Source organism: Nannospalax galili, unplaced genomic scaffold (genome assembly GCF_000622305.1).
Source record: "Nannospalax galili isolate Female #2095 unplaced genomic scaffold, S.galili_v1.0 scaffold243, whole genome shotgun sequence".
In the NCBI taxonomy this organism is placed as follows: domain Eukaryota; kingdom Metazoa; phylum Chordata; class Mammalia; order Rodentia; family Spalacidae; genus Nannospalax; species Nannospalax galili.
In genome coordinates, this window is record NW_008353490.1 from 9,448,574 (window position 1) to 9,463,162 (window position 14,589).

At 45.7% G+C, this 14,589-nt stretch overlaps 1 protein-coding gene across 4 annotated transcripts in view; it reads left to right on the top strand.

Annotated features, from left to right (window-relative positions):
- Window positions 1-14,589, top strand: part of Nfatc1 (nuclear factor of activated T cells 1) — a 121,758-nt gene that overhangs the window by 79,171 nt on the left and 27,998 nt on the right. The window contains exon 9 of one of the 4 annotated variants that reach the window (XM_017802607.2): window positions 2,602-3,288. The exons of 1 other annotated variant lie outside the window; for it this stretch is intronic. In XM_017802607.2, the coding sequence (XP_017658096.2) occupies window positions 2,602-3,288 (687 nt within the window). The remainder of the gene's footprint in view (window positions 1-2,601; window positions 3,289-14,589) is intronic. 2 more of the 4 variants (XM_029554823.1, XM_029554824.1) reach the window with 2 other exon arrangements.

Genomic DNA, 14,589 nt, shown 5'->3' on the forward strand with positions numbered 1-14,589 from the left:
ATAGTCTACTTTTTAATATCAAATGGATGGGTTTCCCTGCTGTTTTTGTTAAATTCTAGGACTTCCATCTCATTCTTCACAGAGTCCCTTGGCATCCCATACAAGACTCCTGAGACCTGCATAGAAAGGAGCCCATCACCTGCCTGCACCTATGACTCCCATGGCCTAGGCAAGAGGACAGACTGACTGACTAGTCCCCTGAGGGGAGGCTTTTCTAGGAAGCCCTGCGTATGAGGAGTGTTCACCATTGAGACCCCTATTCCTCATGGCTCCTTTGACCTCAGCAGCTCTGGAGGCAGCTGATGGCCACTGTTGGAACTGAGGTCTTAGCTTCTAAAGTATATTTGGGAAGGATAATTGAAAGACTTTAATCAGACCTCACATTGATCACCACCAAGCACCTGCCTGTGAGCACAGTGGAGCCTGAGGCACCCCCATCCAAGTGGGCCTGGCCCTCCTATGTGACTTGGCCCACTCCCCCTAGCCGAGGTGCCTCCCTCCCTTGTCACCCAGGGTGACTGGTAGGTCAGTCGAGCCACTGTACAAAAAGACCTTCTGATGGCAGACCTTCATAGCCCTTGTAAGGAGGCAACCCATAGAGCTTTCCTCCAGGGTCCGTGAAGCCCACTGCCAGGCACCAGCATCCCACCACTGTGGTGTCTGACTCAAAAGAAATGCTGGTAGCACACAGACCTCCTCCCAGTCCCATGTGTGTCCACCAGACCTCTGGCTCATGACCAGTCACTCTGGCACCATTACGTATGTAGAATCTCTGGAATATTTCCAACACAAGGCTACCTGGCTTTTAGGGAAGTGGTAGGCCCACATCAGGCTGTCAAAGGCAGAGGATTCATAGCCTTTCCTAGAAGGTTGATGGAGCACCATCTGAAGATCAGCTCTCTCTCAGCTATTGTCCTTGGTTCACCTGCTCAGTCACATTCTCCCAGTGAGCCACTGTGGAAATCATCCTGTGGTCAGACCTAGAGACACCTGGACTTGCATGCAGAGCATTGGCCTGGAAGACCCAGTTATGACTTCTGAGCTGAATACGAGAGTCTCAGGCTGAGAGTCTAAGGGAGCATGGACCCTTGCCATCCTCTCTGTTGCTGGAATGTCTAAATGTCAGCCCCTCCTGGGACTCAGCTTCTCCAGAGCCTGCCTCACCCATTCAAGCCAGGAGAAATATGGAGATTAGAATGCATGAAAACAGGTTGAGGGAAGTTACATGCAGAAATAGCTATAACAGCCAACGGCTTCACTGTCTCCTGTAGACCTGGAAGGCCAAGCGGGTGGCACTTGAGAACCATGCAGACCCACCACTGAGAGGTCGAGGAGAAGTCGTCTGGGCCAGCAAGACATGACTTATCCCTAGCCTAGCTCTGATGCAGTCTCCAGGCCTGCAGTTGGGGCTGTGTGAGAGCTCCCATTGGAGCCAGGTTTCAGAAGAGTTCCACGTTCATGGCTCACAGCAACTAGTGGTGCAGAGGCCTGGCCCTAATGAAGAACAGATGCACATTCCTACTGGCTCATACCATGGATAAAGATTTTCCTTCAAAATGCAGATACTCTTTTATTTATTCATGGGGAGGCTGGGACTGCCTTTGTGGCATGTGTGCGTGGAGTGCGTGCGCCTGTGGAAGAGGCCTCCATGGTTGGGCAGTCCTTCACGTGGCTGACCTACTGCCAAACCTATCCATGCATGATGTGTGAGGAGGTGAGACGTGGTTAGAGAATTCTGTGACCGTTCATCATGCATGCTATTGTGTAGCAGCTCCACAGGCTGCCAAGAATTGATGGTGCCACTGAGGATCACCTGGCATAGGAAGTGAGCAGGGGAAGGGTAGACCCCCAGATCTGCTTGCCTCCTCTTCTCCTGCCCATGACAATCCTTTTCTCAACTTTCTTATAGAAAGTGTGCCACTTGGCAGAAGCCTGGCATCTGCCCTGGCCACAGAGACTACATCTTCTCTCTGGCTCTTCCCTGTTCTGTGATCCTTCTGATGAGAGATGAAGAGGGATATCTGGGAGCTCTTGCTTGGTCTTCCAGGGCAGACTGGCTACAGTGTCCATGCTTGGGTGTGGAAGCCAGGAGGGAAGTGTGGCGACATTGTACTCCTGCCCACATGAAAGAGCCCTTCTCCTTCAGTGGCTAATGGCTCCTCTCCTACAGCAGACGGCCATCGACCTCTTTGGCTGGATTCTCATTGACTTCCCAAAGCTGCCTGTTCAATTTCCCTACCAGCAGAACTTACCAGAATCATCAGTAGCAGCCTTGTAGCAATGCCTCCAAGCTGAAGTTTTCACTTTGATTGCTACAAATCCACCAGCCCTCAGGCCCAAAGCTCCTACTGCCGTTTGCAAATAGATTTTTATAGCACGTTAGTGCTGGGGGAGATTCCAAGGAAAATAGTCCTCTGCATATTAGAACCAGCTGTGACTTTCTCAGCCAGTGACTCACCCTGTTTTTAATTGGGTGGGAGAACCAGCAGAGACAGAGGGGCTCAGTCAGGACATTGTTTGTTTTGCACGGGTATCCTAGCCACAGCCTGGCCTACCCATCTGCAACTCTTGTTTATTTAACTTTTTCTTCCCTCCTCACAGTTCCAATTATAAAGACAGAACCCACGGATGACTTTGAGCCAGCCCTGACCTGTGGACCAATGAGCCAGGGACTTAGTTCTTTCCCGAGGCCCTACTATAGCCAACAGCTCACTATGCCTCCGGACCCCAGCTCCTGCCTCGTGGCTGGCTTTTCTCCATGCTCACAGAGGAGTACACTGATGTCCACATCTCCCAACACGAGTCCAAAGCTCCAGGACCTCTCCTCTGCTGCCTACACCAAGGGCCTCACCAGCCCAGGCCATAGTGGTCACCTTGGACTTCAGCCACCGGCTGCGGAGGCCCCCGCCATGCAGGAAGTGCCGAGACCCATGGCCATGCAGCCCAGCTCACCGGAGCAGCCCCCGCCAGCCCTGCTGCAGCCGCAGGTGAGTCCACATCTGAGCAGTAGCTGTTCCCTTGGTTGCCAACAAGCGCTCTGTCCCAACAGCCCCTCTTCTCCACTTCCATCCGCTGCCCACGAACCAACCTGCTTGCAGTCCTCAGCCCACTCTCCCACCATGGGCCACCAGCAGCACCAACTGCAGAAGGTTCAAAGAAATGAGTCTCCAGCCGCCGGGCCACTGTCACTGCCAGAGGTGCGTGAGAACAGTGATCATAATTTGGCCCCTATTCCTGTAGCGATCAAGCGAGAGCCTGAAGAGTTGGACCAGTTATACCTGGACGATGGTAAGTGCCCGCAGCCAAGCAGGTGTATGTACCACCTGGCGCTCTTCCCATTGAGCTCTGGAAGGAAGGAGGGTTTGCCTGACCTCAGGCTGGCTTTGGGATGGGAGACCATTCCCATGCTGGCCAGGCAGAACTGTCTCCAGCCAGCAGGCTACAGGCCAATGGTTCTGCTCCCGTCGTCTTGGTGACCCCTGTCTGAGCAGTACTGGCTCAAACTTGGGACTCTCAGATTGGTGTCAAAAGCTGAGCAAAGAACTGCCCAGGTGAAGCTCAGAAAGTCCCAACAGAAAAGGCCCCTCCTGGAGTGTGGCATGTGACCCAGCCATTGTGATTCACGCACCTAGAAGCTTCCTTAGGGAACAATCTCAAAACGAAGACCTGGTTCACGGTAGTGATATTATACTCTAGGCAGCCATGTTAAAAAAAAAAAAGTTTAAATGTGTGACAGCAATGTCAAGAGCCCAGTGGATGGGAGGAATGCTAGGGCGGCCCTCTTCACTGTGGCTTTGTCAGAGCGTGGGACCTTCTCCCAGGATAGTACATCCCACTCTGGGTAGAGACACACCCGAATGTGGTGTGTCCAGCTGTGCCCAGGTGGCCTGTGGTGTTGCTAGACTCTGAGCACTGAAGTTTCTCTGTGGTGAGTGACAAGGCATGTCCTCGTTGTCTGGCATGTGTTTGTGTTTGTTACTCTCTTTTTGGACATCTTGCTGCTCCTACCATGTGATAAGAATCTCCCTGACCCTGTAACTACCACAGTGGCCAGCCATGTGACTGGAGGCCCAGCAGTCTGCCCACTGGGAGTGGGTTCAGTGGTGTTTTCCAGCCTGCTCAGGTTGTTTGTGGGAGGAGAGTCAGGGCTCCCTCTAAGGCCAGATGGCCTCCCCAGGTGTGGGCTGTTTCCAGGGCCAGGTGCAGAGCCACACACCTGGAGGAGGTCTAGCTCCTAGCCACACCTGGACTTGGGTGAGACCCAGGACAGCACCAGGACTTGCTCAGTTCCTTACCTCTGAGGAGGAGACTGTGCAGCCTCTCAACCATTCTTCTCCATGTTTCTGCCTGTGAGCTTCTAGGCAGCCCTTTTTGGATCTTTGAAAAGGACATTTGAAAGAAGATGATGTGCTCTGGGCTCTGCATCTTCTCAATACTTTAGGCCAGGGGTGGGCTGGCTTGGGAACGAGAGAGCATTCTAACTAAGCTTCCTATAGCAGGCCCAGTGTCAGCCCCAAGTCACCTGGTTAACAAGGTTCTTGTGTTTCAGGGTTTCAAAACTGCACTTTTAAAACTGTTCCTGCTGAACATTTCCCTGCAAATTCTTAGCTTTTGAGAGAGAATACATGAAAAATTTTCACTCAAAAAATGTATTTAAGTCTTCAACTCAGGACCCAATACCCTGTTCTGTTATATCTGTGGCCATGTCCTATGTCTCAGGCTCTTCTTCTGTCTCCTCCCAGAGTCTGTATGTGCTCATTCAGAGGCCCCTGACCTCCCTGGGTGTCTTCTCTTTGGATCCATGTCTGAGGGCTGTTGCTGCTCTAAGGAAGTTTCACTTGTCTACCTCATCTACACATCTCTACTTAGACCATAACTGCAGGCTAGGATCACAGTGATGGTGCCCAGTGCTGCTTCCTTAGCAGGAGGATTCTGCCTGTGTCCCTGGTATCTGCCCAAATAGGCACTGGGGCCAGGATGGACACTGGCACCTGTGTCTAGAGTCCCACCTACTTTGCCTCAGAGAGTGCTGGTGTGGTCCTGTGGGAGCATCATCACCTGGTCAGAGGCAGCATGACTGGCCTACCCATGGCTCCCACATCTGGGCAGTGACCCCTGACCCAGAGAAAGGAAGCTAGCCTTAGACAGGTTTCCCACTCACCTGAAGGCCACTCTGGCCAACATCAGATGTGGATTTGTTGTGGGCATGGAACAAGAACAGGTGAGCATCTAGGGAGGAGGGGACACAGCATCCAGGAAACAGCACAGCAAAACTCAGGATGAGGGTTGCCCACATGTGGTATAGGTTATATTCTGTTAAATTTCATTGTATCTCCCGAGAGAGCCAGAAGCATTTCAGAGTCTTCCATGATGGGGGTACTGACTTGGAAAATAGGGACTCCCAAAAGGAAAAGAGTCCAGGAGGAGGGGTCATGTGTTAGGCACATGGACCAATACTGTGACTTTCCACTTGGTCTCAGTTTGAATTTGCTCTGTTCCTAGAGAAGGAACAGAGAGAGAATGGAAGCTATCCCAAAATTCTAAGCCAGAAGGTCAGACTCCATTCTTCCTAAATGTCCTTAGTGTAAAGTAGAGTTTTCATCAGGGAGAGGCACTTTGGGGAAAACACTTTATTTGAAAGCAGAAGGGCTGGGGGTGGTTCCTTTTTAGTCACTGGTTGGAACCCAGGCCATGGGGGCAGGGCGGGGTAGGACAGGGTTCATGCTCTTGTTTTCTCCTGGAATCACCCTTTAGCTAGCGGGAAATACTCACAGCCCTCACCAGAGTGCTGTTTGGTTCCCTCAAGTGCAGTTACTAATGAGAGAGACCATGGGAACAAACTGGTAACCTGGAGGTCTCCAAGTTACGAGGCATAGGGTGGGCAGTTCAGGAAGGCCAACTCACCAGCCAGCAGTGCCTTCATATGCCCTATGCAACCAGATCCTCAGCACTTAAGGGCCTCCTTTAATTATGTCCGCTGACTCCATTGCAAGCCGACAGGGTGGTACAGTGCCCCCATGGCTCACATGCTGCCATGCTAAAGCTGCCTGGTCTTGGAGGAGGTTGGAAGAGAGTATCTCATGTGCATACTGGTTTTCATTTGTTTATTTGGGTTTTTATTTTGTTTGCTCAGAGCATAGAAATGACAATACCAAAATAAAATATCCAGTCCTTGAAAGCCTGGGGTACTCTACATAAATGGTCAGTATTGGCACCAGGAGATCAGGAGGGTAGTTCCTGTATGAACAGTGTGTAATGCACCCCACATTGGGTCTGAAAATGTACTGGAATTTGTAAGTGTCATACTCTCCAATGTCTATCTCAAGGATAGAAAACAAATCCCCCTCTCTTCAGAGGTCTTTGCTTTTATTTCTACTCTCAGAGTTTTGTTGCAAACATATTTGACCCATACTTATACCTGTGTGATAATTTCTTTGTCCCAAAAATCTTCATAAGACTTAAGTTTTTAATTTAAACTTTTCAAGGCCACATTTTGAAGGTATTAGTATTGTGACTCTCTTGTTATTTTAAATGCAAACTTTAAAAAATGTGCCCCAAAGCTGCACATAAGCTGTTTTGTAAAGTTTGCCTAAATTGCCTGTCATGGGGCTGGATTGTGTGACAATGTTTCTGTTCTGGTGGTGAGTCTGCTCAGTCACATGTGTTGAATGTACATGTCTCCCTTATGCACACAAGCTCCTACTTCACATACATCTGGAAACTTCTAAAGTACCATGAAGCAAGCATATGGGGTTTGTTCCAGCCTCTGTGTGTAGGGGACCCTGCCTTGGACCTGCTTCGGTACCACACAGACAACCTCCTTCCAGCTTTGTGGTTGAAGCACTCGTTGAAAGTTCTTTGCCTCTAGCTCTGCTTCTGTGCCCCGTGCTCATGGTGACTGCCCTATGGCCCCTGCCACAATCAAGCCTTTCAGCTCCATCAGTGGATGCTGGGTGTCCAGAGACTAGATGTCATTAAAACAACAAGCAGGTAGACAAGGTAGCCCAGCCATGTCTGCTGACTGGCTGAGTTTCTTTTGCTCACCCTCCCCTTCTTTCCTGAGCTTAAGCTGCTCTAGAAGAGAACAAAAAGCTTTCCTCATGGAAAGTTTTACTAAGCTGGCAGGGCGCCCAGGCCCAAGCCTTCCCCATTGCTAGCGATGATGGCAAAAGCCTGTGTACAGTGAATACTGCGGACATAGGCCACTCCATGACGGATAGGAGAAAGAATTCAGCCAGCCATGCAAATATCTCATCGGGTCAGTCCTTCATGCCCTAGGGTGCCTGCCTGGGAGTTGTGAGGCGCAAAAATTATACCACACACTACCAGGGTCTGAGACTGCTGTAGGCAGGGTAGACCAGCAGGCTGCATAAGTAGCTGTCTGGAGTCCCGGAGGGAGGGATCTCCTGACAGTCATGAGTTCACTAGGCCCAGGCCTGAAGCTGCTGCCTGGTGGAGCTTCCAAATGTTCACTTCAGGGTAAGCAGACTACACAAGGCTGTTTTCAAGTCTGTCTGTGTACCACAGTGCATCAGATAAGCAGACATCAGCTTAAATATTCTAGTTTTATCTGGATACACTCCTGTAGAGCCAAACTGAGTGCCAGGAGGTTACTAACCAGGAATCTTGCTAGGAAGGGCCAAAGGGTTAGTAATATGCACTCAGTGACAGAGAGGGACAAGACTTGAACACGGACCTTTTGCCATCTGGAGGGTCTTTGCCCCTTTCATACAACACACATGGATAGGCAATGAGGACTCTACGGTGTCTGTTGAGTCAGGCTTTTCTAAATAGGGTCAAGCTTGTTTCCTTCTTCAAATGAAGAGTTGTGTGATATTGTTCATTTGAGGAAAGACAATAGGGTAGAGCAGAAGACGCTAAAGGAAAGAGCTCGCTAAATTCTGTGGGACTCTAGGTTATGCCAGTTACTGCCAAAGAGCTTTCAAAACCAGGGGATGCTAGGATGCGTCTGTCAGTGAGGCAGTGTGGGTGTGTTCATGCTTCGGTCATTTCTCATAGGCAAACTCTCAACAGTAGCAATATGTTAGTGTATTTTCAGTGATTGTGACACTGATTCCTCTTTGTATGGCAATACTGCTCTCCTCCTCCAGACAGATTAAAATCCTCACAGAACTATCCTATGTAGCATTCCTCCATGTCTACAGATTTATATAGCAGCCCTCTGCACTCTGTCAGTTTCTCTTCTAAAGTGCATCCTCAAGTCTACTGACCCTGCAGATCTTTGAGCTAGCAAACAATAGGCCACTGTGTGGGCTCCAGAGAATGAAGCCATCAAGTGTGGGTGTATTTAGACGTGTGAACACCACATTCCAAGAGTCCAGCCTTTGATAACCATCAAGAGTGGTAGCATTTGTAATCCATGGCCGGGGCAGTGAGGACACTCCTATGTTTGTTCCTGCAGAATGGATAGTCCACATACTCAATTGGCGCTAAACAATCCTGCACCAAGAGCCACAGCATGTGGATGTTAGAGGTCTCTCCCAGATGCAACAATGTATTCTTGTTCCTAGAATCTAGAGGAGCCAGAGTTGCTGACTCCCAGGCATTCCCAGGAAAAGAACATATGCAACAGGAATCATGCCACCCTCTTGTCAATGCCGAAAACATCATTCTCAACTCAACTCAACACATGATGTCAACAAGCAGGAAGCCCAGTGGCAGTAATTGGTCAGTACTGTGTGTGTCCAGTGTGACTTCCCCATCCCATGAGCAGGAGAAGCTCCCATTCTTAATCTCTCTGGACACAAAAGGCAACTGGGGCTTAGGGAAATGTCATTTGACTTGCTTAGAGCCTCAAACACAAGTGCAGGTCTGGGAATGTCAGCATGCTGTCTTCCCGAGGCTTAGCTCCACAATGGAGTATTTCCCACCCGAGACACAAAGACTCCAACTCTCCAGCCTGAGCTGGTCTTGGAAGCATGGAGGAGAATAGCGTGTGCTGTTTCCTGCTGGTTCACTGAGGAACTCTGATCACCTGGGAAGGACTGGAATGGAAATTGGAATTCCAAGCTGAGAGACAGGCAACCTTAGTCTGTCACCTGTCCCCCAGAGCTACAACACTGCTGGCAAATCTACCAAATCTTCACTTTGGGGATCTGGAAACTAAAAAGAGGACATAGCACATTGAAAAGCATATACTTAAGAAGTCTGTTTTAGCTTGGAGTCACCCACCCCCATCCTCTCACAGAGCAAAGCCAGGAGAAGCCAGCAGCTTACTACAGTGAGGGAGACTGAACTCTCTTATGTAGTCAGAGCTCAGGCCAGTCCCTAAATTCCCTGAATAAGCATGTAGGGAAACAACTACCTCTGGCTACAGTTATTGTGGTGATGATGTTGGAGCTGCCCAAGGCTATGATCTCAGGGAGACAAACAAGAGCCTGACCTAAGTAGCCAGCCCCAGGGTCAGGCAAAGCCTTGGTGCAACCTTAGGAGCCTGGAAAGTTGCACATGTGAAAATGGATGTGTGTGCTCAGGAAAAGGGGCCAGGTGCTCACCTCTGCTGCCTTGAGACCCCACAAGCAGAAGAGAAGTCAAGCTAGCCTGTAGCAGCCTGTAGTTGAAGGTGTGACTGAACACTCAGCATTTCCTGATAAAAGGTGGAAAATATAATGGCCCAGGACTTAGGAAAACCTCACGACTGACTAATCATTCACAGACCAGCAGTGCTAGGGATCTGAGGGTGAGCCCCAGGAAGGAGGCCAATAAGAGAAATAAGAATTTCTAGGAAGGGAACAGAAAGCTTAGTGTCCTTACACCGCAAGAAATATAGAATCCACAGAATTAGTCAAAGACAGAGCCAAATAAAGGAGGGGGAGACTGCCCTCATAACAACAGTTCCTGGTGGATGGAAGCCTTAGTTCATAGTGCCATGATATATTACATATAGTGTCCAGTTTTAAGCTAAAAAAACTAGAAGACATGCAAATTACAGAAAAGTCTGTCTCATATACAAGGAAAAACACACACCAATGGAAAATGTTCCTGTGAGGTCTCAAGTGTTGGACTAAGCAGTGAAGGCTTTAAATCAACTATTTAAATACAGCGAAAGAACTGAAGGAAACAATATTTAAAAACATGGAAGTATGGTAAACATGTCTCATCAAATAGAGAATATCAATAGTGACACAGAGAAACTTTAAAAAGAGCCAAGTAGAAATGCTAGAGTTGAAAAGTTCAACACTTGAAATAAAAATTTCTTAAAAGGTCTGAACAACAGATTTTAGGCGGAGGAGAATAATCAACAAATGTGAAGAAAGATCAACCTGTCATCCAGTCTAAGGAATTGGAAGAAGAATAAGTAAGAAGAAGCAGAGCTGGGACCAAAAACATGGCTCAGTGAGTAAAGGTGCTTGCTGCCAAACCTGACTACCTGAGTTCAATCCATGGGGCCCACACAGTAGGAGAGAATCAAGTCCTGCAAGATGTCCTCTGACTTCCACACATGCGCTGTGTCACATGATCACCCCTCCACACACACGTGCATGTATGCAAAATAAATAAATAGATGCAAGAAGATATTTAAAAAGAGTGAAGAGAGCCTTGGAGACTTGAGACTATCACAGGCCCTCAGGCATATGCATATTGGGAGTGCCCGAAACACTGCAGAAAGAGGCCAGGAAAGTAGTAAAGATACTATGGCCTGAAACATCACAAACTTGTAAGAAACATTCTACACATCCAAAAATGGTTCATGGATTCCAAGTAGGATCAGTTAAGAGATTCATGCCTAGACACATCATAGCCAGTTGTCAAAAGTTAGCAGAGATGATCTTGAAAGCTGCAGGATGAGACCAGGCTCTAGATTCCTGTTGGAGACGGACCACCACTGTGTGAGGACCGTGGACTGCACTTATGTGCGGCTGCTTCAGAGCTTTTTAGTAGATGTCCCTTTTCCTCTTTTTACTTTCAACTTATTTGTACATTCAAATCAAAAGTACATTTTTTTATATACAACACATAGATGGATCCTAGTTGCTTTCGGTTGCTGTTATAAAACACTGGCCAAAAGCAACTTGGGGGAAGGAAAGGGTTTATTTTATCTTATAGGTTACAGTCCATCATCAAGGAAAGCCAAGGCAGGAACTCAAAGCAGGTCCCTGACGGAAGGAGCTGCAGCAGAGGCCACAGAGGAACACTGCTTACTGGCTTGCTTCCCCTGGCTTGCTCAGTTACCTTTCTCATATAGCCCAGACTCACCTGCCCAGGGATAGTACCACCCACAGTGGGCTGGGCCCTCCTTCATCTATCAGCAATAAAGAAAATGGCTCACAGACATGCCCAAAGGCCAATTTCCACAGGAAATGCTCAATTGAGATTCTTTCTTCCCAGATATGTCTAGGTTTATGTTGAGTGACAGAAACTTTAACAGATCCTATTTTGTTTTGCTTCAAATTTAGAGAATCTTTGTCTTTTTATTGGAGTGTCCAGTCCGTTTACATTTAATGCTATGCTGATGTGGTCTGAGTTTAGGTTCGACAGTTTGCTATTTACCATTTCATATTAATATTAATTTAGCTCTAGTAATGTAAAAACACTTTGCTCTGATACAGTTTCCTTCCCTACCATTTCTTTTATGGTATTACTGTCACATAAACGATGCCACTGTAGACTAGAAGTCCATAAACCGTTTTATCATCATTGTCTTACACAGTTTTCTTTTTTTAAAGATGGTAATATCTTTTTATTGACACATAATACTTGTACATACTTAGAGATGTACAGGTATGACATTTCAGTGCACATATACAATAGGTAATGATCAAATCAGAGTAATAGTAATCCATCACCCGGAACATTTATCATTTCCTTGAGGTAAGAACATCCAAAATCCTCTCTTCTACCTATTTTTTAACATTATTGAGAATTTCATACATGCATATAAAGTGTTTTGATCAAATCCATGCCCACTCTCTCCCCTCCAACACATCCCATATTTCCCCATCACTTTTTCCTGACAACTTCATGTTTTTACTTTCTCTTTTTCTTTCTTTCTTTTTCTTTCTTTCTTTCTTTCTTTCTTTCTTTCTTTCTTTCTTTCTAAATGGGGCTTTTTGCTACTCTAACATTACCCCTCTGAAGAGGTAGCCCTAAAATCTTTTAGGAATTAGCTAAGAGTTCCCAAATACTTTTGGAATTTAAAATGCTTACCACATCATTTTCATTCATCTATGTAATTACTTTTACAAGTGCTTTTTATTTCTTTTCATGGGCCTGATTTGTTCTCAGTCTGTGGGGTTGCTGTTAGTATCTCTGTAGATCAGGGTTACCGCAACACACTCTGTGTATCTTTGCTTGATAATAGATGGCAGCGACTCTGGATTTGGCAGTATTTAGAAGAGACTGTATAGCCTTACATATCAATATTAGAAAGAAGAAAGATTTCAAATTGCTAGCCTAAGCTTTTTCCTTGAAAATTTTGAGGAAAAATAAAGCTGAACCCAGGGCAAATTGAAGGAAAGAATACAGTTAAAGGTAGAAAACAATCAGGTTGAAAGTAAGAGAAAACCAATAAAACCAATAATAAAACCAATAAAACCAAAAGGTGATTCTTTGAAAGGAAGAAAGTGATAATCTCTAGTTTTAAATGTTAATAATAAAAGATGAAATTACCACTGGGTCCTTAGCTACTAAAAAGATTATAAATTATGGAATACCATAAATGATTTGGTACCAACAAATGTGACAACATAGATGAATGGAAAAAATTTTAGAAAGACAAAAATTACTTAAACTGATTCAAGATGAAAAGAAAAATATGAATAGATCTAGAGCAAGAAAATAAATGACTAATTTTAAATCTTATCATAAAGAAAAGCCCAGGCCTAGAGAACTTCATTGATGAATTCTGTCAAACATTATAATAAAAAAATCCCAGTACTTCAAAACCTTCCAGAAACAAAGATAGAGAAGGCGTACCTCTCACCAATTCTTCATTATAATCCTAATACCAAAGTCAGAGGAGAGCATCACAAAAAAGAAAGTATAGGCAAATACAGGACATAAATTCAAAACCTGTAATAAACTGAACCCAGTCAACAACAGATGGTATGCCAAGTGAAATTTATTCCAGTAATATAATGTTAGTTTTCACACTTGAAAATCAAGTAATGCAATATACCATTCAATGGAATAAAAGGCAAACATTGCTCAGTCACCTCAATAGATGGAAAAAAGTAATAAAATCCAATCCTTCATAAGGTGAAGATCATTTGCAGGAATCCAGTGGACATCACACTCATGGTAAAAGGAGGACGACCTCACCCTTGAATCAAAGAATAAGATGAGGATTCCACCTCCATGTGCTATTCTGCATTGGTCTAGAGGTTCGGGCCAGGCAAGGTCTAGAGGTTGCAAACAGGCTAGAAAAGAAATAAAAATATTAGAACGAAGTAAAATGCTTATTTATAGCCAACATGATCCCATATGTAGAAAGTCCTAAGAAATATGCCCCCCCAAAAGAAAGAAAATAAACCTACTATCCAAACTAATTCATAGTGAGATATAAAATCAGAGTTCAAATTAGTTCTACTTCTGAATATAATGAATAATTTTAAATGAAATCGATAAAATCCCACCTACAATAGTGTTAAAAGAAGTGATACTTATGAATAAATTTGACTAAAGTACTGAGGGGCACCCTGACTCATGAGCATTGCTGAGGTGAACTTCAGCTTTGAATAAGCAGAAGCCACATGTTCATCAAGAGAGGAGTATCTTCTTCAGTTTATCTGCAGAATAAACATAACCCCTTCCAAACCACAGCAGGATTTCCCCCAGAAATTGGCAAAATCACCGAAAATATAGAGAGAATTTCAAAGAGCCAGAATAGCCAAACCAATTTTGAGACCAAAGAATAAAGTTAGAGGTCTCATATTTCCAGATTTCAAAATGTGCTGTGGGCTGTAGAGGCTGGGGACATGGTTCAGGGACTAATAATTCTTGTTCAATCTCCAGAATCCATATAAAAATCCAGGTATGGCATACATGTGGCTGTAACCCCAGCACTTGGGGTACGGAATGAAGACAGGATTCACTGCGGTTTGCTGGCTTCCAGCTTCACTCCTGTTTGAGTGAAAGACCCTGACTCAACGGAGTAAGGCAGTGAGTGATAAAACAGAATATCAGAAATCTTTATCTAGCCTTCACATGTGCACATAGGCACATACTTCCACACATGCACCAAACACACACTTTTTCCACTGACATAACCCCCACAAAATCACTGTGATGCTACCATGCTTAAGATAGTGTGACTTGGGAATAAGACATGTACATTACTGGAACAGGATTCAAAAAAGAGATCCTTACGGTTAGGGTGAACTGGGTTTTGACAAGGCATCACACCTCTGACTAGGGTAAAGAGTAATCTTTTAAATAAGTGGTGGGGCCAGATGGATATCCCCATGAAAGAAAGAAGAAAAGGGAGGGAAGGAGAGAGAGAGAGAGAGAGAGAGAGAGAGAGAGAGAATGAATATCATGAACCTGGATCACATTTAATTCCACATGTAAATTAACACAATTCTAAAAGGAAACACAAAAATGAACAGTGTGCACAGTAGTTTATTAAAT